The 27,973-nt window shown below is 45.5% G+C and overlaps 1 protein-coding gene across 1 annotated transcript in view; it reads left to right on the top strand.

The window, feature by feature from the left end:
- TSPOAP1 (TSPO associated protein 1) overlaps positions 1-27,973 on the top strand; it is a 1,024,985-nt gene that overhangs the window by 887,739 nt on the left and 109,273 nt on the right. The window contains exons 25-26 of the mRNA XM_029613537.1: positions 5,502-5,543; positions 14,629-14,732. Coding sequence (XP_029469397.1) covers positions 5,502-5,543; positions 14,629-14,732 — 146 coding nt within the window. The remainder of the gene's footprint in view (positions 1-5,501; positions 5,544-14,628; positions 14,733-27,973) is intronic.

The raw sequence follows: 27,973 nt of genomic DNA, 5'->3' as shown, positions 1-27,973 counted from the left end.
GACAAACTTCCACCAAAAACATTGGAGAACGTTTCTCCATTAATCCCCTCTGATGATCCACAGCCAGGCCCTTCAGGCCTTCATCACCCACCCAGGTCTCCCCCCACGATCTCCATATAGAGACTATCCAGATGACTCTTGGGATCATCAGCAGACTGACACATCTTCTGAGGACTTCATGTCTGAGCCTTCACCCCCAGACCAAAGAAAAAAGTCCCCACCAGAAGATTTGTCTTTCCTCCTTCATACAAGACATGGCAGACACCATTCCTTTTAAGCTGACTGCAGAACAAGATACAAGCAACAAACTTTAGAAGTCCTTCAGTTTGTTGACCCACCAAAGCAAGTATTGGCTATTCCAATACATGAAGTACTCTTGGATCTCCAACACCGCATCTGGGAGCACCCATGTTCTGTCTCAGCAGTAAACAAGCGTGTAGACACTACATATTTGGTACAGGCAGCTCCAGGATACCAAAAACCACAGCTACCACATCAATCTGTGGTAGTGGAATCTGCCCAGAAAAAATCTAAGCATATCCGCCCACACTCATCAACCCCACCGGGTAAAGAGCACTGGTTTCTGGATTCCCTTGGAAGAAAGGTGTATCAAGGCGCCCTCCTGAATGCCAGAATCTCTTCTTATCAACTGTATATGACACAGTATCAGAGAAATCTCTGGAAGCAGATAGAAGAATTTGTCACTTCTTTACCTACACAATTTCAGGAGGCAGCACAGGTCATAGTCCATAAAGGCCTAGAAGCCGGAAAACATGAGGTGAGGGCGGCCTACGACAATTTTGAGACGGCTTCCAGAACAGCAGCTGCTGGAATCACCGCTCGTAGATGGGCATGGCTTAAGGCCTCAGACCTCAGGCCTGAGGTCCAGGATAAACTTGTTGACTTGCCGTGTGTGGGGGACAACTTGTTTGGCGAAAAGGTCCAAGATGCCGTACAACAGCTTAAGGAGCATACAGAGACCTTACGTCAGTTGTCACAGGTTCCACAAGAACCCTCTACACAACCTCCTCGTCGACAACCTAGGAGAGAAACCAGACGCCCATACTATAGGCCAAGGCGATACTACCCCCAAGCCTCTAGGGGTAGGTCAACTAGGCCACAACAGCGTTGCCAAGAACTACTCGCCCACAACCCCTTCCACAGACAGGTCCAACTGGGGGCTTTTGAAATACAGACCAGAGAACAGTCTATCTCCTGAATCCTCGACCAGACCTTGCCAGTAGGAGGAAAAGTATCCTATTTTCACACACATTGGCTAAGAATAACATCAGACCAATGGGTACTCTCCATAGTCTCTCGAGGTTACAAACTCAGTTTCCTCTCAATTCCACCAGAATCTCCACCGAGTTTCTTTCCACAACAAGAATCTCAACTAATTCATCTACAAACAGAATTATCCATCCTTCTGAGAGCCAGGGCTGTACAGTTAGTGCCCCGGACTCAGCAGGGCAGAGGATTCTATTCCCGTTATTTCCTCATTCCAAAGAAAACAGGAGGCCTACATCCCATCCTAGACCTCAGAAATCTCAACAAATTTCTGAAAAAAGAAAAGTTCAGGATGGTTTCTTTAGGCACCATGCTTCCACTTCTTCAAACAGGAGATTGGCTTTGTTCTCTGGATCTTCAAGATGCTTACGCTCACATTCCAATATTCCCTCCTCATTGCAAGTACCTACGCTTCATGGTGGGCCATCAACATTTTCAGTACAGAGTTCTGCCATTCGGCCTTGCCTCTGCTCCCAGAGTATTCACAAAATGTCTGGCAGTAATAGCAGGACACTTGCACAAAGTGTCCATGCCTTTCCATATCTAGACACTGGCTCATCAGAAGTCAATCTCAACAAGGAGCTCTCATTTCTCTGTTGAACGATTTCTCTACTTCACTCCATGGGTTTTCTCATCAACTATCAAAAATCCCACCTTACTCCATCTCACCTACATCAATTCATAGGTGCAGACTTGAACACTATCCTATCTAGAGCCTTTCTACTCGAAGATCGGGCAAGGACACTTTCCCTCCTGGCAAAATCCATTTACTCACAGAAACAAGCAACAGTTCAACAATTTCTAACCTTACTAGGCCACATGGCCTCCACAGTTCATGTCACTCCTATGGCATGGCTCGCCATGAGAGTTACCCAATGTACTTTAAGATCACAATGGATCCAAGCCATTCAACCACTACATTCTCCAATTCAAGTGACCCACCAACTAAGATCATCTCTACTTTGGTGGGCAAACATTGACAACTTGCGCAAAGGCCTACCTTTTCAGCAACCAGCCCCACAGATAACATTAACTACAGATGCATCCACCTTGGGTTGGGGAGCTCACATAGACAATCTCCAGACCCAGGGTACTCGGACAAACCTCGAAGCAACATTGCAAAGAAATTTCCTGGAGTTTCGAGCTATACGTTATGCGCTGCATGCGTTCAAGGACTGCCTTTCACACAAGACTGTTCTAATCCAAACAGACAACACGGTAGCCATGTGGTACATCAACAAACAGGGAGGTATGGGCTCGTATCTCTTTTGTCAAGAAGCTGCACAGATTTGGGGCTGGGCCCTGAACCACTCAATGTTTCTCCGGGCCACTTATCTGGCAGGCATTCAAAATGTACTAGCAGATCGACTCAGTCGTCAATTCCAACCACACAAATGGTCCCTGGATCCCTCAGTAGCGACCAGGATCTTTCAACGTTGGGGTCAACCAGTAATAGACCTCTTTGTATCACACCTGAATCACAAAGTGGACAAGTTCTGTTCTTTACACAAATAGAAAAACCAGCTAGTCAAGGATGCCTTTGCTCGCCCTTGGAACTCATGCCTACTATACGCGTATCCTCCAATACCGCTCATAACCAAAACTCTAGTGAAGCTACAACAGGACAAAGGGGTCCATGATACTCATAGCCCCGTATTGGCCTCGACAAGTATGGTTTCCCACACTTCTAGACCTCTCGATCAGGGATCCAAGTCGCCTGGGTGTAGCTCCCACTCTCATAACTCAGGATCAGGGTCGGTTGCGCCATCCCAACCTTCAGTCCCTCTCCCTGACAGCATGGATGTTGAAAGCTTGATTTTACAGCCATTCAATCTTTTATCCAATGTATCTCAAGTACTTCTAGCTTCATGCAAACCTTTCACATGAAAGAACTATTCTTCAAAATGGAAGAAGTTTACTTTGTGGTGCACGAAAGAGAACATTGACCCTTTCTCCTGCCCCAAAACTTCTTTACTAGACTATTTATGCCATGTTTCAGACTCTGGTCTCCAGACCTCATCTGTCAGAGTGCATTTAAGTGCAATCTCGGCTTACCATAACAAGCTGGGAGATGCACCTGTATCCACGCAACCTCTCGTCACTAGGTTCATGAGAGGTTTAACTCACCTTAAACCACCAATTCGGCCACCAGTCACAGAATGGGACCTGAATCTGGTCTTAACAAGACTCATGCGTTCTCCCTTTGAACCCATGAATTCCTGTGATCTTAAATTTCTCACATGGAAAACTATCTTCCTCATAGCAATTACCTCTGCTAGGAGGGTTAGTGAGTTACAAGCACTTATCAAGTACTCACCCTATACAAAATTCCTACATGACAGAGTGGTTCTCCGAACACATCCAAAATTCCACCCCAAGGTAGTTACGGAATTCCACTTGAACCAATCCATAGTTTTACCAACATTCTTTCCAAGGCCTCATTCTCATCAAGGAGAAAGAGCCTTACACACCTTGGACTGTAAACGTACGTTAGCCTTTTACTTAGACCGCACTGCAGTTCACAGGAAATCCACTCAACTGTTTGTTTCCTATGATCCAAACAAACCAGGTAAGGCAGTGGGTAAACATACTCTATCTAACTGGTTAGCAGATTGCATACAGTTTTGCTATGAAAAAGCAGGCCTGCCTCTCCAAGGACGAGTAAGGGCGCATTCAGTGAGAGCAATGTCAACCTCAGTAGCACACTATCGTTCAGTGCCATTCCTTGACATATGTAAAGCAGCAACATGGAGTTCTCTTCACACCTTTGCAGCTCATCACTGTTTGGATAAAGAAGGACGACAAGATTCAGCCTATGGACAATCTGTCTTAAAGAACTTGTTTCCAGTTTAATCCCAACTCCTCCTACATCCAACCTGCTGTGATCTTCGCCTGACTCATTTTCACCAACAATTTTTCACTGTTGCTTCGCTACAAAATGACTCAGCCTGTAGCTTGCTAATCACCCATATGTGAGGACTAGCATCCTGCTTGTCCTGGGATAAAGCAAAATTGCTTACCTTGTAATAGGTGTTATCCCAGGACAGCAGGATGTAGTACTCACGAAACCCACCCGCCACCCCGCGGAGTTGGGTCTTATACCTTTATTATTTAATTTTTGCTAAAACATATTGCTACATACGAGACTAGAGAGAGACCCCTGTGGCAGAGAATATCATGGCATGCTGGGCATGCTCAGTGGCCTCACAGGGCCAGTCAAAAGTTTCTAGAAACTTTGACAGAAAGTTTTCCCGCACTAGGGCTCCGTCAGTGCGTCACCCATATGTGAGGACTACATCCTGCTGTCCTGGGATAATACCAATTACAAGGTAAGCAATTTTGCTTAAATTTACCTTCTGAGGGTCCAATCCATTCAGACTTATTTCATGCATATTCAGTGTGGAGATCTTGAAAACCTGACTGTGGGGTCAGTAGAATGGGTTTGGGAGGCCCTAGTTACATTGTCTGATTGAGGAGAGACTGCAGTGTGATTTGGTGCAAAGGGTGCACTGTATGCCCTTTTTTTTAGATTTCATGCTACTGCATTGCTCGCTGTTTGAAGCAGCTTGTCTGTCATTCACTGTCTCGCTATTTCTTTCGTTGTCTGTTCATGTGCGGCTTTTTTGTTGGGATTTGATGAAGAAGTGAGCACATTTTCTTCACTTCCACACCACCTTGCTGCCCCACCACCAAAACCAAGACGCTCGAAGAAAGGTCTGTCCAGCTACCTAGACTTATTTTTTTTTCATTTGCTTCCAAATCATAGACATTCATATTACCAGAAATGGAAAAGCAGCAATGTTTGCTAGTTTGGTCTTTGGTTTCCATTTTAACTTTGAAACCCATTAATGTTTGCTTTCTGCCTTTTATTAGAATTTATTATTTAGTTCCCACCTATTTGTCAAGACATTCTAGGCAAGCTACCAATGCACCAGAAATAACTAACGATAGACATTAAAACAGAAAGATTTATAAAGAACAAGCAACCAGGTCTTCTGTGTCTTGTGAATGCTATGCATATTTGTCTGTGATTTGCATGCAGTGTTTCAGTTCAGGTGTTTTTGTTGGTGCTTTGATGTTTTAGGTTTCTCATTAGGCGTTTCCTGTAATTTTGTGTCTGCAGCTTGAGTGTTGTGTGTATTTATAGAGAGAGAGAGATATATAGATAGACAGATATGCATACAAACTTACTTCCTTTTCTCTTGTATTTTTAGTTGAGATAACTACAAGCAATGATAGCAAGAAATGTCTCCCAGGTGAGAGATGTACCTTTTTACTTTTTGTTCTTAGTGTAATTAAATTGTCAGTTTAATCATAATTCCATCTTTAAAGTGTATCCACATGGTTGTCACAGTTTATTTTGAAGAGAAACAAAATTATATACAACATATTCCATTGTATGAAGAAACACATTGATATCATTAAATAGTTTATTAAATTAGATAAGGGTAAAATATAAATATCAATGTCTGTAAACCATCCTTAGAAGACCCAAGACAGAAGAAATAGGATATTGCTACACCTTAAAAAAAATAAAGAAAAAAACAGCTTGTCTAAACAATTTTAAAAATGTTACAGTTTAAACTCCTCCCCACTAAGGCACTGGAGTTTGCTGAACTCCATTGGATGGACCATTTTCTTATTCTTCAAATAATAAATGCCAAATGCTTGGGATTTAGGAATATATATCCACCTCTTGTAGCTTCAAGAGAGACTTAAAGGGAAATCTATATAAATAAAAATGTTAAATAGTTTGTACGAAATCGCTAATCTCAGCAACCACTGAACCGATTGCTTTCAAATTTGGACACAAGCTTCACCTCACATACGGCAAGGTTCTTCTACACTTACGTTACATATATGTCACACCGGGGGCTGGTAAAACGTTTTAAAATTTGGTTCCACAAAACAGCGACATCTGCTGGATATAAGTGCAAGCTCTTACACCTTGTACAAACGCTCACACCCCACACACACGTGACCAATGTTTGGGATTCACACACCCTCCGACCAGACACAAATCCACCCTCCTCACGCACCCCCCACACATATGCCAATTGTACTTACTTCACACACCCTCCCAAAACACACAAGAACCCACAAAATTCCAGCAGGCTACACCGGGAGGCCACTCACATGCCACATGTTTGCAATTCCCACACCCTACGAACTCACACAAAAACACCTCCTCACACCCCCCCACGCACATGACTTTTCTACTTACTGCCCACACCCTCCGAACGCACGCAAAACTGCAGAATAGTTCGGGCTGCTCCAGTGGGGAAGGCAACACTGCTCCGTGACACATTGCATACACTACTGCCGTCGGCTGCCAGCAATCAAAATGGCGCCGACGGCTCTGTCCCTTACTAGGACACTCGGGAACGCCAATGGCAGCAGTAGCCCATGTGACATAGTAAGGGCGAGGGCCCATCGACGCCATTTTCTGGACTGGCAACCGGCGCACTTTCGCCCTTACTATCTGAGCGAGACGACTGCTCCCATTGCTCCACCCCACTGACAGAGTAAGTTCTAACAGCTGTCGGAGACAGTTTCAGTGCTGGCTGCCGAGGGCCCGGTGCCAATACTTCCATGCCGGAACGAACGCCCACTCCACCGACTACCATTTTTGACAGGTATCGGCGGGCCTGCAGGGGGGGGGCGTGGGGATGTTCTTGCATCCATGTTCGGGGGGGGGGAGCAGGGGGCGGTTATCCCCATTCTCTTTTCTTTCTTTTCCACTTAACCTGGCTCTGCCACTGCAAAGTGTGGCCAGGTACAGCTAGTCTTAAATAAAATTGAGCTCAAAGAGCCAGGGCTCTTGAACAATATTGTTGAAAGAGCTTGTTTAGCCTACATGGCTCTTGAAACATCAGAAGTATACATCTTCTGTCTCATAAATAGCTCTTCTCTGTGGCCAAAAAAATATTTTAAATATCACATCCTGATCTGGTTGCAATAAAAACGCCATTAACAGGGATGCAGAGAGGAAGCATTTTTTAAAAACTTTTCCCCAAGTTCAAGCTATCAGAAGAGAGACCCAGCACCCAAAACTGCTGTCAGGTGCTGGGCACAATATATGTGTGCAAGCGGACTACAGTGGGGGGAGGGGGGCGGGTGGCAGTGAGTCAGAAGAAATGGAGGATTTAATTAGGAAGCAGGGCGGCAGGCAGGTAGGGGAGGTTGCAGTGTGGGTGGAGAAGCAGGGAAAAGCCGGAGGCCAACCCATGCTCCATATGAGCACAAGAGCTTTCTGGTGGCTTTCCTGCCCTTCCGACCCACCCCTCTAGTTCCTGTTTATAAAGCTAGGTGTCACAGCATGAACACTGGGGTGACCAGCTGGCAGAAAAGGGCGAGATAAAGGGCCCTCAATGGAATTGTTTGCCCATCAACATTTATGGTGTTTTAATTGAATGCAATGGCTGTTTTTCTTTGCTTCAATGGTAGGAAAACTTGACAAGAACAGTGATCTTGTCCGGGCCTCAGACTTTTACAGAATGGGGTTCTGGCCACGGGTTGTGCCAGCGGTAGCAATGGAAATGTTTTTTACGGCCTGATAATGGGCAAAAAGGTTTAGAGGCAGCAGCTGCCGATGTGCGGCTATTATCAAAGCTGTTCACCCTGATTTTGCTAATTCAGACACTGCATTTTATGATGTAATTGGTGAATTGCAAGTATGTAGTATCAATATTTATTGTATTGTAACAAGTTTTGATTATTTTTGGTTTGTGCTGCAGCCATAATATTCCCACATAAAGTTAATGTTGATCCTTTGCCTTATGTCCATTATTTGAGTGTCAGCTTAAGGTGCCGTAAGAGGATGACACCTGCTATTACATGTATTGAGTGGATCTTCTGGATCCTGAACATCCCACATTTCAGTTTAATCTGTGGCAAATACATTTTTTAAAATTAATATATAAACCTCCACTAGCACTTTCAAAATATCCAATCAATATTTCCTAAGCATTTTAACAGGCTGTATGTGCAGAGACCAAGAAAAGAAAAATGTAAGTCTTCAATTCAGACACACAATTTCACTAGGTTTTCCAAATTATTCTTCAGAACCTTTCTTGGATCGCTGTAGTTTTTATCTCTTGGAATCCAGAATTCTGCTTCATGGTTCCCAGTCTTTCAACTTTGCCCTTAATAAGCTTGCCATGAGAATTCACTTCCAGTTGAATATTAGCCAATGGTACTGTAACACTATTTACTTTCTTAGAGCAAAAACGTTCCATATGCATCATTGAGCCCCAAAGTCTTCAATTTAATGACTTCCAGTATGAATAGCGGAGCCTTCCATTCAGGTTATACTAATGCCATATGCTGCAGAAAAGCTCTAAACGACTGGCCTTTTCATAACTGCCTCAAAATGTCCTCCAGACCCTGCATATATGCCAGGGTCCTTCAGCCTATGAATTCTGGATTATTACATTATTAAGGGCCTCAGCCAGTAAGAGAATCATCAGCGGGTGAAAATTGAAGAAAATATTTCCCCAAGCCTGCCAGATATTGCCATTTCTTCTGGTGCCACCACTGTAAACACGATCATGACTCTTTTCACCATTAATATCCAACTGTGTCATGTCTGACACATATGACACTAAGCCAATATCAGCAGTGTACGCACCCACAGGTGCTGAAGCAAGAAGCCACTCCTTGTGGCCCACGTTGACATTAAGCTCTGGCAAGGACTGTCTCTTAATAGAGACATATTGTTAATACAGATGGGAATAGGATGGTGTTTATTATTTAATGATTCCCAGAGTGGTGTTAGTGTTAGAGTTGGGGGGATCAGGTAGATACTCTCTTTGTTGTGTGTCTTGAAGGATTTGACCAGAGTAACAGTCTGAACCTCGAACCACTCCAAGGTGAAGCATGAGTATGCCTGAGATTCTGAAGGGTAGGTCCTCAGTTTGCCTTTCCTCTTGACCGTTTAAGAAAAACAGGAAACTGAAAATAAAGAAAAAGTTATTGCCAGTCTAAGACGTCAGTTGGCATGACCTGATTATATCTTGGCTGAGTTCCCATCAAGTTACTTTATAAAAGTTACAGCCTTGTACCATGTAATCGTTCTGCTCAGGTTGCATTTCCTTGCATATATCATTAAATATATCAGACCTACTGTCCTTATTATATCATGAGCCTAGACAACCATATTTGAATCAGATAATTTTATTTTCACTAAAGGGATGCTTGAGTAAAAATTGATTTTGTATGACTTCTAGAAGTAAAGACACTTTATTTACTAATGTCTGGTTTTCCAAACATTCACAGTACTGAGAAAAGACTTGCAAACTTAATGCAAGTCTTGTCAGTTGATATGGCAATCCTAAACTGCATTTTAATTTCCCCATTTTTTTCATTTAGAGTTATAACTTTGCTACTGTGATGGTAGCCTATTATAGGCTACTATCACAGGGCAACTCTTGAAGGATTATAGATAGACTGTGAAATTGAGTTGAGCAGAGCAGTTTTTATGTTATATAAAAACAAGCCGTTAAGCCCGTCACAACGGGCTACATTATATTTTTGTTTTCGGTCCATTTTCGAAAACAGCACCCTCCTACACTTTTCCTCCCTCATTCCCCCTTCCCCTCAGTCACTCACCCCCTTCCCACCCCTCAGTCTTACTCACTCTCTGTCTCCCACTGCCTCCTTCCCCTCACTTTCACCTCCCTCCCCTTCCCTCAGTCACTCCCACCTCTCTCCCCTTCCCTCAGTCACTCCCCACCCTGTCTCAATCCCATCCCCTCTCCCTCAGCCCTCCTCCACTCCTTTTCTCTGCTCCACAACTTCTTACCCTTCCACTTACTCACATCCCTGTCTCTCACCTCTCCCTCATTCTCCCTCTCCCCTCACTCTTCCCCACCCCCTCCCTCCCTCTCACTCAGTCCCTCCCTCCCCCTCCCTCAGTCCCTCCCTCTCTGTCCCTCCCTCCCCCTCACTCAGTCCCTCCCTCCCACTCAGTCCCTCCCCCCCCTCACTCAGTCCCTCCCCATCCCTCCCTCTCTCTCACTCAGTCCCTCCCCCTCCCACTCAGTCCCTCCCCCTCACTCAGTCCCTCCCTCCCTCTCTCTCTCTCTCCTCCCTCCCTCTCTCTCTCTTCCCTCCCTCGCTACTGGCCGCCGCTGCCACCCGACGCCGCCGCCGCCGCTGCCACCCGACGCCGCCATCGCCGCTGCCACCCGTCGCTACCACCCGACGCCGCCATGTTGTTTTTTTTTCTACGCTGGCTAAGACCGACGTCCTTGCCCGCACATGCGCAGTAGAGCTGTGCTCTACTGCGCATTTGCGGGCCGTCGGTCATGGCCCATTTATAAGGTAGATTTTACAAGTGGGTATAATTTATTCCATCCTGGTCTGGTAGCCAATAGATGCAGTTTTCCTGGTCCTGTCATCTGTAAATTTCCTTGAAATCTCATGTTTTATTAAAGAAGTAAATTGTCTTGGTATGGTGCTCTCCATGTTTATTTACTTTGAATCCATGCTTGCACACAGACTTGGCTAATGCATAAATTACACCCTCTCTGGGTGTAATAAACAAAAGCTGGATATACAGATGCATTCATTATAACAGCTTGCTCGGTAGCTATAAGTGCTACAAATGAATACATGGAAATGCAGATTATGTATTGGATGAGCATTAGCAATATATATTATGTAGATATGACCACATCATTAACAAATAAATGGTAAATTAACAACGTGAAAAGGCTGTATTCCCAAGGATCATACAGAAAGAGTCCACGGCATTCTTTACTCAGAACACTTTCTCCTAAATGTAAACATTGTCCTGCCCCTCTTCTACTGTCATAACATTCAAATGGAAATAAAGTTCAATTGGGAGAGCAATCGTATCTTCCATGTTGAAACACGTTTTCTCCATTCAGCAATGAACTGTTATTTCAAAAAGCCAATGGGTAATCCTTATTCCCCTGAAGAAGCCATCTTGACTGGCGAAATGAGGATCTTCAGTTGGATTCTTTAACATGCTACTACAATGCTGTGCTGCAGAAAGGCACAATTAAAAACCTTCTTTTCATAGTACTGTTTATTGAAAGTATAAAGCACTTCAATTTAAACTCTAACAAGGCACTCTCCGAAGCACTTTTTCTCAACTTTTTCTCAATAATCCACAATTAACCTGTATTTACTTAGATGTTACCTTTGAACTGCTGAACCATAACCTGTATTTTCTTAGAGGTTACTGTTGAACTGTTGTACCATAGTTAACCTGTATTTACATATACGTTACTGTTCCTCTCGTTTCTCTCCTTCTTTTGTTTTGGGGTCCCCTTCGACCCCAAGTTATCCTCAGTTCCCTCCCCCTCCCTGTTATTTGTAATTTCCATCTATTGTTATCATGTAAACCGACATGATGTGTATTTTAATGTCGGTATAGAAAAACTGTTAAATAAATAAATAAACTCAAATCTCAGCTATTGATATACATGTTTATATTCATCAAGATTCCCTATTACATGAGGTCCAGTTTTTGGGCCACTTCTAGCTTTTTTGATTTGCTTAAGGGTTTTTTTTTTTTGCCAGAATTGATTACATTTGCTTGAGGCCTTTTGGAATGCTCTGTGTGACATCCCTACAAAAATTTGCTTGCTACCATCGAGTGGTAGGTTATGATTATACTTTTTCCCCTTTCTGAAAAACTTTTTCATGTTTTTTCAATTGGGTTTTTTTTTTTTTTACCAGTTGAACTTTATTTCCACTTCAGTATTATGACAGTAGTTCATCATTGATTGTGTATTTTTCACTTTAACAACTACCATTCTCCCAGGACAAGCAGGATGGTAGTCCTCACAGATAGGTGACATCATCAGATGGAGCCCTGTCTTGGAACACTTTTGTCAAAGTTTCTAGAACTTTGACTGGCACACTGAGCAAGCCCAGCATGTCACTAACCCTGTGGCCACATGGGGTCCCCCTTCAGTCTCTTTGGGTTTTTTCCGCACAGCGGTTGCCTTGTGGTTAATGGAGCTCTGTGAGTGTTTTCCTCACATTTTCCTCACGGAAATGTTTGAAGTTATTCTCCCAATTCTTCCCCGTCCCCCATCGCACACCAACTCCTCCGACATTCAATAAGTCTGCTATGCACTTTTCAGGTCGGTTCCCAGTGGTTCACCTCCCAGTGACCAACTGTTACAGATCACACACCATCTCTTTTTATCATGGCGACCGGTTTTCAGAAGTGCTCCAAGTGTCAGCGGACTATGTCCATAACGGACCCACACGACGTTTGTGTCCTGTGCCTCGGGCCTTCCCATGACGTCCGTCGATGTCCAAGTTGTGCCCAGATGACCCCCAAAGGTGGCGCGCCCGCCTGGAGAAGATGGAGCACTTGTTTGGATCCAAGCAATATGCTTCATCGACTCCCGGTGCCGGGTACATTGAGTCGAGGGGGGCCATCTGCCTCGGAACCCTCCCCATCGAAGCCCTGCCAAGAGGACAGAGGAGCGGGAGACTGACCTTCACCGGCATCGACCCATTCCAAGGCTTCCACATAGTCATCCTCGGCGCTGGAGAAGGAGCAGGCCGAGCACCGTATGAAGCATTGACGTGCATTCCTGTCCGGTGCCGGCACAGATACCGGAGCGGCATCGGCGCCAACCGAGCATCCTCCAAAGAGGCCCCGGGGAGAGGATCCTCCATCCTCCTCTGGACCTGGGTCCCTGACACATTCCCCACCAATATCGGTGATGGACACCGAGCCCCCACGGACCCATGTGGACACTCGGGTGACGCCTTGCCTGCTTCCTACTCCAGGGTCGGTTTTGTCCGCACCCTCCATTTGAGAGGAATTGGACTGCGTGGTCCAAAAGGCATTGCTCAATGCCCTTCAGGCTTTTCAGTCGCCACCGACGCCGGCTCCCATACCAGCATCGGAACTGGCGCCCTCCATGATGGCACCCCTTTTGGAAAGACTGGACATCCTGCTTGGTGCTCTGCTGGCACAGACCATACCAGTGGGGCCGTCTGTGCCCAGCCAACCACCAGTACCTGTTCCGGTCTTGATCCCAATTCCGGCTTCCTCGGAAGAGGAAGATGCGGCTCCTGGCCCATCTCCACAGATGGAACCACTGATGCTGGATCCCATACCTGGACTGTCTGGTCTCCCGGTGCCCCGGCGTCCCTCCCAGGTCCCGGTGCCCTCAGTGCCGGCACCACCATTGTCGTGCCACCTCACCTTCCTTCGGTGCCCACGCCTCGTACTCTGGGGTTTAGTCTCTCTCCTCAACCCAGACACCCTGCTGGTGAAGAAGAGCCTCCCTATGACCCATGGGGGGATGCCTCCTCTGACCATTCCTCGGAAGCCTCCGAGGAACTCCTTTCAGGGCAAAGTGGAAAAAGTTCTCCTTGTGGTCCACACAAAAAGGCCTTGACCCCCTTCTCTTGCCCAACGCCGAGACTTTTGGACTACCTTTAGTGCCTTTCGGAGCCCGATCTATAGACAAGCTCAATTCGGGTACATTTGAGTGCCATTAATGCCTACCCTCAAAGGGGGGGGGCGATACCCCAGTCTCAGTGCAGCCCTTAGTGAGGCGCTTCATGAGAGGCTTACTACAACTAAAGCCTCCACTATTTTGTCCTGTTGTGGCTTGGGACCTCAACATAGTGCTGGCCTGGCTCATGCGGCCTCCGTTTGAGTCCCTGCGCTCCTGCGAGCTCAAGCACCTCACTTGGAAAGTTTTCATCCTCGTGGCGGTTACTTCTACTCGCAGAGTCAGTGAGCTGCAGGCCCTAGTGACTTATCTGCCTTACACAAGGTTCTTCCACGACAGGGTGGTACTGCGCTCTCATCCTAAGTTCCTGTCTAAGGTAGTGACTGACTTCCACCTAAATCAGTCCATTGTGTTGCCCACTTTTTTCCCGCGGCTACACTCTCATCCAGGTGAGTGGGCTCTGCATACCTTGGACTGCAAGCATGCTCTCGCTTTTTGTTTAGAGCAGCCCACAGGCAGTCCACCCAACTCTTTTTGTCTCCTTTGACAAGAATAGACTGGGAGTTGCGGTGGGCAAGCAGACCCTCTCCAATTGGTTGGCGGAGTGTATTGCCTTCTGCTACCAGACTGAAGGGGGGGACCCTGTGTGGCCACAGGGTTAGTAGTATGCTGGGCATGCTCAGTGTGCCAGTCAAAGCTTTAGAAACTTTGACAAAATTGTTTTGTGACATGGCTCCATCTAATAATGTCATCCATCTGTGAGGATTAACATCCTGCTGTCCTGGGATAACACCTGTTACAGATAAGCAACTCTTCTGTCTGTCACATTTATAGTACTGCCATATTTTGTTCCCTATATATATATATTATTTTTTCTATGCAGAACAAAGCAGGTGCATTAACAAGGAAGATATGAAAGCTGCTAGGACCATGGTGGCTATTTTTGATTATAATCCCAGAGAGGACTCTCCCAATTTGGATGTGGAGGTAAAGAGAAGCATTATTTCTTAACTTTAGATTGCTGTTTTTATTAGTTCTGAATGTTTTAATCTTTCTCTAACATAAGAACCATTATTTGTTCTGAGGGCAAGGATTAATCAGAACATTAGTGGATTATGGCATTCAATTTGCAGCCATGGAACATTTCTAGAGCGCTCTAGAAAAGCCTAGAAGACCCTGAATCAGCGGCATAGGGGTTTCAGGACTTCCTCCGGTCTCCATTCTCTGCGTGCCATGCCGTGCTTTCTTCTAGGCACTTATTTTTTGGGCGTATTTCATTTTTGAGTGCAAGCTGTTCAGACGCATGTTTACTGCAGCGATGGGCACCTCAGTCTTTTTTTTTGACTATGGAATACATAGGATGCTTTTTCATGTCAAAGATAAAAAAAAGGTTATTCTCTATAGACACAGAGTATATATTTATTTATTTAAAAGTATTTATTACCCACCCCTCCTAAATGTTTGGGGTGGGGTATAATAAAACATACATAATTGTTAAAATAACTTAGAACATATACAATCTAACATCTATATGATGGTATATAGCGACATACTATGGTTGTAGGAGCAGATATATTGCAGATGTAAGTACACACACAGGCTGAAACATAGAAATGACGGCAGAAGAAGACCGAATGGCCCATCCAGTCTGCCCAGCAAGCTTCACACATTTTTTCTCTCATACTTATCTGTTTCTCTTAGCTCTTTGTTCTATTCCCCTTCCACCCCCACCATTAATGTAGAGAGCAGTGATGAAGCTGCATCCAAGTGAAATATCTAGCTTGATTAGTTAGGGGTAGTAGGGGTAGTAACCACCGCAATAAGCAAGCTACACCCATGCTTATTTGTTTTACCTAGACTATGTTGTACAGCCCTTATTGGTTGTTTTTTTCTTTCCCCTGCCGTTGAAGCAGGGAGCTATGCCGGATATGCGTGAAGTATCAGTTTTTTTTTTCTCCCCTGCCGTTGAAGCAGAGAGCCATGCTGGATATGCATTGAAAGTGAAGTATCAGGCACATTTGGTTTGGGGTGGTAACCGCCGTAACAAGCCAGCTACTCCTCGCTTTGTGATTGCGAATCCTTTTTTTTCTTCACCCCTGTCGTTGAAGCTATGCAGGATATGCGTGAAGCATCAGTTTGTTTTTTTTTGGGTTTTTTTCCCTGCTGTTGAAGCAGAGAGCTATGCTGGAAATGCGTGATGTATCAGTCTTTCTCCCATGCCGTTGAAGCAGAGAGCCATGCTGGATATGCATAGAAAGTGAAGTATCAGGCACATTTGGTTTGGGGTAGTAACCGCCGTAACAAGCCAGCTACTCCCTGCTTTGTGAGTGCGAACCCTTTTTTTCTTCTCCCTTGCCATTGAAGCAGAGAGCTCTGCTGGATGTGTGAAGTATCAGTTATTCTTCTCCCCTGTCGTTGAAGCAGAGAGCTATGCTGTATATGCATTGAAAGTGAAGTATCAGGCATATTTGGTTTGGGGTAGTAACCGCCGTAACAAGCCGGCTACTCCCCTCTTTGTGAGTGCAAATCCTTTTTTCCATTTCCTCTTGCTGTTGAAGCTTAGAGCGATGTTGGAGTCACAGTAAGCATGTGTATGTTTATTGACTAAGGGTATTGTGTCCAGGCAGTAGCCATCATTCTGGCGAGTCACCCACTCTTCATTGGCGGCCTCTTGACTTTATGGATCCACAGTGTTTATCCCACGCCCCTTTGAAGTCTTTCACAGTTCTGGTCTTCACCACTTCCTCTGAAAGGGCATTCCAGGCATCCACCACCCTCTCCGTGAAGAAATACTTCCTGACATTGGTTCTGAATCTTCCTCCCTGGAGCCTCAAATCGTGACCCCTGGTTCTGCTGATTTTTTTCCTATGGAAAAGGTTTGTCGTTGTTTTTGGATCATTAAAACCTTTCAAGTATCTGAAAGTCTGTATCATATCACCTCTGCTCCTCCTTTCCTCCAGGGTGTACATATTTAGATTCTTCAATCTCTCCTCGTACGTCATCCGATGAAGATCCTCCACCTTCCTGGTCGCCCTTCTCTGTACCGCTTCCATCTTGTCTTTGTCTTTTTGTAGATACGGTCTCCAGAACTGAACACAGTACTCCAGGTGAGGCCTCACCAAGGACCTGTACAAGGGAATAATCACTTCCCTTTTCTTACTCGATATTCCTCTCTCTATGCAGCCCAGCATTCTTCTGGCTTTTGCTATCGCCTTGTCGCATTGTTTCACCGACTTCAGATCATTAGACACTATCACCCCAAGGTCTCTCTCCTGCTCCGTGCACATCAGCCTTTCCCCCCCCATCAAATACAGTTCATTCGGATTTCCACTCCCCATATGCATGACTTTGCACTTCTTGGCATTGAATCTCAGCTGCCATATCTTCGACCACTCTTCCAGTTTCCTTAGATCCCGTCTCATTCTCTCCACTCCTTCCGGCGTGTCCACTCTGTTGCAGATCTTAGTGTCATCCGCAAAAAGACAAACCTTACCTTCTATCCCGTCCGCAATGTCGCTCACAAAGATATTGAACAGGACCGGTCCCAACACCGATCCTTGCGGTACATCACTTAAAACCGCTCTCTCTTCAGAGAAGGTGCCATTTACCATCACACATTGTCTTCTGTCCGTCAACCAATTTGCAATCCAGGTCACCACCTCGGCACTCACTCCCAAGTTTCTCGTATTATTCACCAGTCTCCTGTGCGGAACCGTATCAAAAGCTTTGCTGAAATCCAAGTATATGATATCGAGCGCTCTTCCTTGATCCAATTCCTTGGTTACCCAGTCAAAAAAGTCAATCAGATTTGTCTGACAGGATCTTCCCCTGGTGAATCCATGCTGCCTCTGGTCCATCAATTCTCCAGACTGTAGATAGTTCACTATTCTCTCTTTCAGCAGTGACTCCATTACTTTTCCCACCACCGAAGTGAGGCTAACCGGTCTGTAGTTGCCAGCCTCCTCCCTGTTCCCACTCTTGTGAAGCGGGACCACCACTGCTCTTCTCCAATCACTCGGCACCACTCCCGTTTCTAGAGATCTATTGAACAGGTCACACAGCGGACCTGCCAGAACATCTCTGAGCTCCCTCAATATCCTTGGATGAATCCCATCAGGCCCCATGGCTTTGTCCACTTTCAGGTTCTTTAGTTCTTCCCACACATTTTCTACTGTAAAAGGATTTTCATCTATTCCACTTCCCTCCAGTTTCTTGTTGTGTAGAGATGGTCCTTCTCCAGGGTCTTCTTTAGTGAAGACAGAGCTGAAGTATTCGTTTAATATTTCTGCCATTTCTTCGTCTCTCTCCACACATTGATCATTACCACCTTTCAATTTCACTATACCACTTTGGACCTTTCTCTTTTCGCTGATGTATCTGAAAAATGTTTTGTCACCATTTTTTATCTCCTTGGCAATCCTCTCTTCTGCTTGACTCTTTGCCAACTTGATTAATTTCTTTGTCTCCCTCAGTTGATACAAATATTCTTCTTTGTGCTCCTCCCTTTGGGATCCTTTATATTTCTTGAATGCTGTTCTTTTAGCTTTAATTTTGTCAGCCACCTCCTTTGAGAACCAGATAGGTTTCAGTTTTCTTTTGCTTTTCTTTACATTTCTAACATATAGAGCAGTTGCCTTGGTGATTGCTCCTTTTAGATTGGTCCACTGCTGATCCACATCTCTCTCGTTCTCCCATCCTTTAAGTTCTTCCTCCAGGTCAAACAGTTTAGCCTGGGACAAGCTGGGTAAAGCAGGGCACTTCTGGACTGTTGTCTTTGATTTTTGGTCAATTCTTTTTTAAAAAAACAGTCTTTATGCCCCAATATTTTAGTTTGTGCCAACTAACCCCAAACTAGAGAGATTTTACCAGTTTAAAAGCTGAGAGCTTTGTTTGTGGGTTTTTTTTTTCTTTTGTAACTTTATTCAGCAAACAGCAAAACTTACTAGAATAATAACTTACTATAAAGAAATGAAACAGACTATAAAGAAAGTTAAAACACAGACAGGAAATAATCACAGAAGCTTTCTACACAACTTCAGAGCTATAAGCAAAAATAAGCAAAAAATACTTAGCCACAATGAAGATTTCACAATGCAGTAAACAGTTCCACCAAGAGAAATCCCTCTAGCATGTGCACAGGACAACAGGCTGGAGGTGCAAGCAAAGGCATCTTCATAAAGGTCAATTATCAGGGAGCACAAGCTGTTTTTAATAACTCCTTAAACAACTTAGGATCTTTGGTTAAACGTATATTACTTGGAAGGGAATTCCATAGTGTGGCAATGAAGGCACAGATATACACACCTGTGCCTTGTTTGATTGTAATTAGTGTCTGAGTATAAATAGTCAATGAGTTTCTTAGCTCTTAAGAAACCCTTGTGAATTTCATCCATGCTCACTGACTTTGGTGATTACTGAAACATGGGGAAAGCAAAAGAACTGTCAAAGGATCTGCGAGCAAAAGTAGTTCAGCTTTATAAATAAGGAAAAGATGGCAGAGGAGCTGAGGCAGACAGAAAGGTATATAGATGAGACTTTCAGGGACAAAGTAGCCAAGTCCCAACTTCAGAGTGGCATCCCTGGTGCTGCCTTGGAGGAAGAAGGTCTCATGATCGGAGAGCATGAACCTGGTGCAGCAGGAAAGGATGCTGTAGCAAGAACCTGCCCTCCATGTGGTGCATTGTCCTTTCACACCAAGGATGTTTCTCCCAGGGCTACTGCCCAGGAGGGAAGGGTTAGGTCGGCCATCATAGTTGGTGATTTCATTATTAGGAATGTAGACAGCCGAGTGGCTGGCGGGCGTGAGGATCACCTGGTAACATATCTACCTGGTGCGAAGGTGGCAAACCTCACGCATCACCTACATAGGGTTTTAGACAGTGCTGGGGAGGAGTCGGCTGTCGTGGTACATGTGGGCACCAACGACATAGGAAAATATGGGAGGGAGGTTCCGGAAGCCAAATTTAGGCTCTTAGGTAGAAAGTTGAAATCCAGAACCTCCAAGGTAGCATTCTCTGAAATGCTCCTTGTTCCACACGCAGGTCCCCAGAGGCAGGCAGAGCTCTAGAGTCTCAATGCGTGGATGAGAAAATGGTGCAAGGAAGAGGGATTCAGTTTTGTAAGGAACTGGGGAACTTTATGGGGAAGGAGGAGCCTTTTCCGAAGGATGGGCTCTACCTTCACCAGGGTGGAGCCAGACTGCTGGTGCTAACCTTTAAAAAGGAGATAGAGCAGCTTTTTAACTAGAACAAAGGGGAAAGCAGACAGTCACTCAGCAGTGCATGGTTCGGAGGGAGGTATCTTCAAAGGTTACTAATGATGCATTAGACTTAGGGCAGCCCAACAATGAGGTTTCAATAATAAGAAAAGTAGTCCAAGTACCTATAACTAAAAACTCACCTGAGCTAAAAAATTCAATTTATCCCTATCAATTAAAAAGCAGAATGAAGATACAAACAAAAAACACACTTTGAAATGTTTGTATGCTAATGCCAGGAGTCTAAGAAGTAAGATGGGAGAATTAGAATGTATAGCAGTGAATGACAGACTTAATTGGCATCTCAGAGACATGGTGGAAGGAGGACAACCAATGGAACAGTGCTATACCGGGTTACAAACTATATCGCAATGACAGAGAGGAGCAACTGGGAGGCGGTGTAGCGCTTTATGTCCGGGATGGCCTAGAATCCAGCAGGATAAACATCCTGCATGAGACTAAATGCACAATTGAATCTTTATGGGTAGAAATCCCTTGTGTGTCAGGGAAGACTATAGTGATAGGAGTATACTACCGTCCACCTGGTCAAGATGGACAGTGAAATGCTAAGAGAAATTAGGGAAGCTAACCAAATTGGTAGTGCAGTAATAATGGGAGTTTGAATTACCCCAATATTGACTGGGTAAATATATCATCTGTACATGCTATATATAAAGATCCTGGATGGAATAAATGACATTTTTCTATAGCAATTGGTTCAGGAACCGACAAGAGATGGAGCAATTTTGATCTAATTCTCAGTGGAGCACAGGCTTTGGTGAGAGAGGTAATGGTGGTGGGGCCGCTTGGCAATAGTGATCATAATATGATCAATTTTGAATTAATGACTGGAAGGGGGACAGTAAGCAAATTCATGGCTCTTGTGCTAAGTTTTCAAAAGGGAAACTGATAAAATGAGAACAATAGAAAAAAAACTGAAAGGAGCAGCTATAAAGGCAAAAAGTGTGAAAGAGGCATGGTCATTGTTAAAAAAAAAAAAAAAAAAAAAAAAAAAATACCATCCTAGAATCACAGTCCAGATGTATTCCACACATTAAGAAAGGTGGAAAGAAGGCAAAACGATTACCGGCATGGTTAAAAGGGGGAGGTGAAAGAAGCTATATTAGCCAAAAGATCTTCATTCGAAAATTGGAAGAAGGATCCAACAGAAGAAAATAGGATTATGCATAAACGTTGGCAAGTTAAATGTAAGACATTGATATGACAGGCTAAGAGAGAATTTGAAAAGAAATTGGCCGTAGAGGCAAAAACTCACAGTAAAAACCTTTTCAAATATATCCAAAGCAGAAAGCCTTTGAGGGAGTCAGTTGGACCATTAGATGATCGAGGAGTTAAAGGGGCACTTAGAGAAGATAAGGCCATCGCGGAAAGATTAAATGATTTTTGTGCTTCGGTGTTTACAGAAGAGGATATTGGGAAGGTACCCGTACTGGAGAAGGTTTTCATGGGTAATGATTCAGATGCACTGAACCAAATCATGGTGAACCTAGAAGATGTGGTAGGCCTGATTGACAAACTGAAGAGTAGTAAATCACCTGGACGTGATGGTATACACCCCAGAGTACCTGAAGACTGGAGGGGTGGCTAATATAACCCCAATATTTAAAAAGGGCTCCAGGGGCGATCTGGGAAACTATAAACCAGTTAGCCTGATTTCAGTGCCAGGAAAAATAGTGGAAAGTGTGCTGCATAGCAAAATCACAGAACATATAGAAAGACATGGTTTAATGGAACAAAGTCAGCATGGCTTTACCCAAGACATGGGTAAAAAATCTGCTTCACTTTTTTGAAGGGTTTAATAAACATGTAGATAAAGGTGAAATGGTAGATGTAATATATTTGGATTTTCTCACAGGACAAGCAGGATGGTAGTCCTCACATATGGGTAACGTCAGTGGACGGAGCCCCGGTACGGAAAACTTTTCTATCAAAGTTTCTATAAAGCTTTGACTGACACCGGCACACTGAGTGCACTGAGCATGCTCAGCCTACAATTATCCCTGTGACCACAGGTGTCTCCCCTCAGTCTTCTTTTTTCCGCTCTGCAGTAAGCATAGTGGTTAGGAGCTCTGTGAGAAATTCTCACAACTTTTCCCCATGGAAACACTTAAACTTTTACTTCACAAATGCTTTTTCCCTGTGCGGGTCTCCCCTCGTGTACGTTTAATCGACGCTCGGTGAGTACTATGCCCTGTTTTTCGGTCGGTTCCTGTCACCTCACTATGGTTTCCCCGGCCTACCAATCGAATTTCGGCCTTCCCTCTCCCTATGTTTTCACAGTTAGCCCCACATAGCCTGCAAGTGTCCTCCTGTGATCCTCTGCCTGGTTATTAGCGCTAGTGGGATAGGGACTTCCATGGTTACCATTGACGCCAGGGCCCCTTGACGAATTCATACCTCGGTACCTTCGTGCAGTCAATGCCCCCATCGCTACCGTCTGTACCCCCTTCCAGGCCGTCCTGCCTTTTTCAACACCATTGACCCCCTCCCCTGGCGGCCCATCAATGCCATCGATCCTCACTTCGATTTTTTCAGTGCCATCAATGTTTTCATCCATGGCGCTGATTTTTCCATCGATGCCCGGGTCGATGCCAGCATCGATTCCATCGATGCTGTCTGCGCCCGTCTCCATCCATCGATGCCGTCGACGACCACATCGTTTCCATTGGTGTCCTCGTCGTTCCTATCGATGCGACCATCAATTCCGTCGAGGTCGGTATCAATTTCCGGATGTCATCGATGTCTATTCGATCCTTCGATGCCACATCGTTGCCATTGATACCTATACCGATGCCTCCGTCATTGTTATCGTTTCTCTGCCCGGGCCATCAACATTTTTTCATGTATATTTTTGACAATGCCCTCGAGGCTTCTCCATGCTGCCATTGATACAGTCAATACTGACATAGCACCTACACGCAATGCCCTCGCCTAAACACACAATGCTCCATGCTTGGGGTTTTTTACTAAAGCCCCGTATTAACCTACGACACTACATAGTGCGAGGAGCAGTGCAGGCATGCTGTCAGTCCGTCATCAATCGCCATCCAGGACAGCGAGGGCATCCACCTCTGCGCTGGGGAAAGACCGGGTCGAGCACCATGGCACTCATTGTCACCGGCACGGTGACTGTCTGCCACCGATGCCATCCAGCACATTGGTGCTATCCTACTCTGTGCTGGAGAATGCCTGGGCCGAGCAACATTGCTACTGCCACCACCACTGTTCCACACAACGCTGGCAGTCTTCCGTGCTCCAGAATGATTGGACCAAGTTCCGTAGAATTCTGCACTGGCATCACGATACATCGAGCCACTGCAAAGAGGGCTGGGTTCATGAGTCATAATGGCTCCCCCGTACCCGAGTCGGGTTCATGAGTCATAATGGCTCCCCTGTACCCGAGCCGGGTTCATGAGTCATAATGGCTTCCCTGTACCTGAGGTGTTCCCCACCGACACCGATGCAGGGTTCTGACCCTCCACAAATTACTGTGGTAGCGCTAGACACGCCCAGGCTGTCTTCTCTGTACCTGCGCTACCATACCAGGTTACAGAGTTGTCGGATGTGTACGTCCTTCAGGCTATCCCTCAATGACTCCTGAAATCCACGGAGCCATCAATCTTCGCCGGCTCATCCTTCAGCGATCCACGACATATGGTAAGTACTCTAATCCCTCTTCAGCTGCAATCCCATTGAGACCTGTTCTCTAAATCGGGCCATTTGGTTCGAAAGGTTCTAGGTCATCTGACCTTATAAGAACTGTATTAGTGTCACATATCGCTATTGCCAGCTATGTCTGACACAATACCAAGAGAACCTCTCTACCAATCATTTGGGATTACATCAGACATCCTCCCATTGTTAGCAACGGGACTCTGTACTGATTAATACTCTGGTTTCTGGTTCCTAATTAAGGACCGAAATTCCAGATGCATTCGCTGATCTGCTAACCACAAGATTCAGCAAACACTGTCTCAATTGCAAGTCCACCTTGAGACAGGTCTCGACGTTTTCTTGTATAGCACACAGAAATGCGGGTATGACTTTTACCACTCACGCTCCTGTGGGAGATTACATGATATCCTGATTACGTCAGCCCCGCCAGTTGGACACCTCCTGGTCTCTCAACTTGCCAGATATCAGAGCAGCCACCCCACTTTGTACCAAGCTTCAGGGTACAGTCCCTCGGACACTACTCTCCGCCCATCCTGGACCTCAGAAATATCAACGTTCTTCAGAAGGTGCAGGTAAAATGGTATCTCTAGTCACCATGCTTCCATACTGCAGTAAGTAGGTTGCCTCTCTCCTCTATTCTTTCTGTGTGTTTCATGGTGAGTCAACAATATTACAATCCCAATCTCTGCCGGTTGCACCAGTTTCGGCAACTTGGGTATTATCCCAGGAGAAGCAGGATGCTAGTCCTCACATATGGGTGACGTCAGTAAAGGATCCCTATATGGAAAAACGTCTGTCAAAGTTTCTAGAAACATTTGCCTGGCACTGTGTGCCCACTGAGCAAGCTCAGCCTGCCATGATATTCTCAGCCACAGGGGTCTCCCTTCAGTCGTCTTTTTTCCACGGAGCCGTTAGCCTCGCGGTTAAATTGGAGTACTGTGTGGTGATTTTCACCATATACAAAAAAGTTCTGAAAAGAACCGAAAAACTTAGACACCGCAGGGGTCTCCCATTTTTTTTACATCGCAGTAAGTTTTTCTCTTTTTGCCGTCTGTTCCGTACCATGTTCTTTAGCCTACAGACGTCGACGGCTGTCCGACTTAATAATGGCTACGGGATTCAAAAAATGCCCTATTTGTTGTCGTACGATGTCCATCACGGACCCACACTTAGAGTGTGTGCTCTGTCTCGGTGACAAACACGACGTCCTATCCTGCCTGAAATGTGCCGAGATGACACTGAAGGGCAGAAGACTCCAGATGGAGAAAATGGAACACCGTTCCATCTGCAGTTAATCCCCTCAACATCGACGTCCATGCAGTCGTCGCCAGGTTCCTCGATAAAATCGATGTCGGGCATCGAACTCAAACAGAAACATTGGCATCGTCATCGGAGGCCTCACGATCTTGAGGCCGACCCGATAACCGGCGGTCCATTGAAGGATCCTGGATCAGCGTCTAAGAATCCTCGGAGGGACGACGCTTCATCGAGGCCTTCCACTCCACGGCAATCCCCACCAATACCGGTGCTGGGAACCGTACCTCCCCAGGGCCCTGCGGAGGTACCGGAATCGCCATCACTGCCTCCCCCCATAACTGCTCTGGTCTCACCAGCTATGCGGGCGGAACTGGATGGCTATATCCGCCAGGCAGTTAGGAATGCGCTCCTCGACACGATGCCAGCACCGACTCTACCTTCGAGGCCAGCACCATTGCCACTCCTGTCTCCATCGATGCCGGTACTGATACCGTTCCCAGTTCTACCGGAGACACCTTCGATGCCACTTCCGATATCCTCACCAGTCCCATCACCGATCCCGCCGATTCCGATGCCACTACCAGTTCCTCTGGAGATACCACCGATGCCAATGCCGGATTCATCTTTTTTTGCGCCAATTTTGGCAAAATTAGATACGCTCATTGGCGCAATCCATGTAAAACCTCAGGAAGTACCATTGCTACCGAGGGGACAAGACAATGTCGAAGAATCACCGATTCCTGAGCCCATTCCGGGTCCATCGGGAGTTCCATGTGCTGTTCCACCAATGTCTCCGTTGTTTCCATCGATGCCTAAGAAACAACCATCGATGCCATCGGGGCACACAATGCCTAGACCACATACACCGGATACGTGGAAGGATACTGACACCTCTTCAGAAGAGGTCCTATCGGAACCATCTCCTCCAGAAGAATGAAGAAAATCCCCTCCAGAGGATTTATCCTTCTCTACCTTCATTAGGGATATGGCGGACACCATTCCCTTGCAGCTACAGTCAGAACAGGACATCAGACAAAAAACATTAGAAGTGTTGCAATTCATGGACCCACCTAAGGAGGTATTAGCCATACCAGTCCACGAAGTTCTCGTAGATCACAGGCTATGGGAACATCCATGCTCCATACCTCCAGTCAACAAGAGGACTGATGCCACATACCTGGTTCAACACATTCCAGGATTCCAGAAGACTCAACTACCTCACCAGTCAGTAGTAGAGTCAGCACAAAAGAAGTCAAAAAGGCTAAAAACTCATTCCTCAACTCCACCAGGAAGAGACAACAGATTCCTTGACAACATAGGTAGAAAGATGTTTCAGGGATCCATGTTAGTTTCCAGGATTGCGTCCTACTAATTATATATGATGCAATACCAGCGTAACTTATGGAAGCAAATACAAGAACTCTCTGAAACTCTTCCCCAGCAATTTCAGGAATCTTTCTCTGACATAATTCATAAAGGTCTGGAAGCAGGCAAACACAAGGTTCGTGCAGCATATGATAAGTTTTGAAACGGCATCAAGACTATCAGCCACTGGGTAAGTGCTCGAAGATGGGCCTGGTTCAAGGCCTCAGATTTGAGACCTGAAATTCAAGAGAAATTGGCTGACCTCCCTTGTGCAGGGGACAACCTCTTCAGAGACAAGGTGAAGGAAACAGTTTCCCTCCTAAAGGAACATTCAGAAACCCTAAAACAACTTTCTTCAATTCTTCAGAAGTCTCAAATACCATCCAGAAGACTCCCGAGAAAAGAATCCAAACGTCCATATTATAGACTTAGGCGTTATTATCCACCTCCTGCCCGGGGACGCTCATCCAGACCAACTCAGAGAACACAGTCTCGTCAATCAAGACAACCTAGGACTCAACCCCCTTCTCAAACAGGAGCAACATCAGGGTTTTGAGACACTACCAGAGAGCAGCAGCCTATCTACCAATCTGACCCCAAGTTTGCCAGTAGGAGGTCGGATTGCTTTCTTCCAACACAATTGGTCTCACATCACCACAGACCAATGGGTACTCTCCATTACATCTCAGGGGTACCACTTGGACTTTCTCACTGTACCAAACGACTCTCCACCCACCTCATTTTGGACAGTAAACAACCAATCCACACTCTTACAAACAGAATTATCCACCCTTCTGAAAGCCAGGGCCATGGAACCAGTTCCCTGGCCTCAGCAGGGCAGAGGATTCTACTCCCATTATTTCCTCATTCCAAAGAAAACAGGAGGCCTGCGTCCCATCCTAGACCTCAGAAATCTCAACAAATTCCTAAAAAAGGAAAAATTCAAGATGATTTCTCTGGGCACCATGTTACCTCTACTTCAAAAAGAAGATTGGCTCTGTTCTCTGGATCTACAAGATGCTTACGCTCACATTTCAATACTCCCTCCTCATCGCAAATATCTACGATTCCTAGTAGGAAATCAACATTTCCAGTACAGAGTGCTACCATTCGGCCTTGCCTCAGCATCTCGGGTGTTCACAAAATGTCTAGCAGTGGCAGTTGCTCATCTACACAAGCAAGGCGTACACGTGTTTACTTACCTAGACGATTGGCTCATCAGAAGCCAAACAAAACAAGGAGCTCTCAACTCTCTCAAGCTCACAATAACTCTACTCCATTCCTTGGGATTCCTCATCAACTACCAGAAATCCCATTTCACACCATCTCACCTGTTACAATTCATCGGAGCAGAATTAAACACCATAACAGCAAAAGCTTTCCTTCCAAAAGACCGTGCACAGGCACTAGCTTCGTTAGCAGGCTCTCTACGTGCACGCACACAAATAACAGCTCATCAATGTCTCACTTTACTGGGTCACATGGCCTCCACAGTTCACATCACTCCCTTGGCCAGATTAGCCATGAGACTCACACAATGGATACAAGCCATCCAACCACTTTCTTATCCAATTCAAGTCACGCAGAAACTAAAATTCTCACTCCTATGGTGGACAAACATGAACAACTTGCTCAAGGGCCTACCTGTCCAACA

Source organism: Rhinatrema bivittatum, chromosome 8 (genome assembly GCF_901001135.1).
Source record: "Rhinatrema bivittatum chromosome 8, aRhiBiv1.1, whole genome shotgun sequence".
Taxonomy (NCBI): Eukaryota; Metazoa; Chordata; class Amphibia; order Gymnophiona; family Rhinatrematidae; genus Rhinatrema; species Rhinatrema bivittatum.
This window is presented reverse-complemented; position numbering and strand designations above follow the sequence as displayed.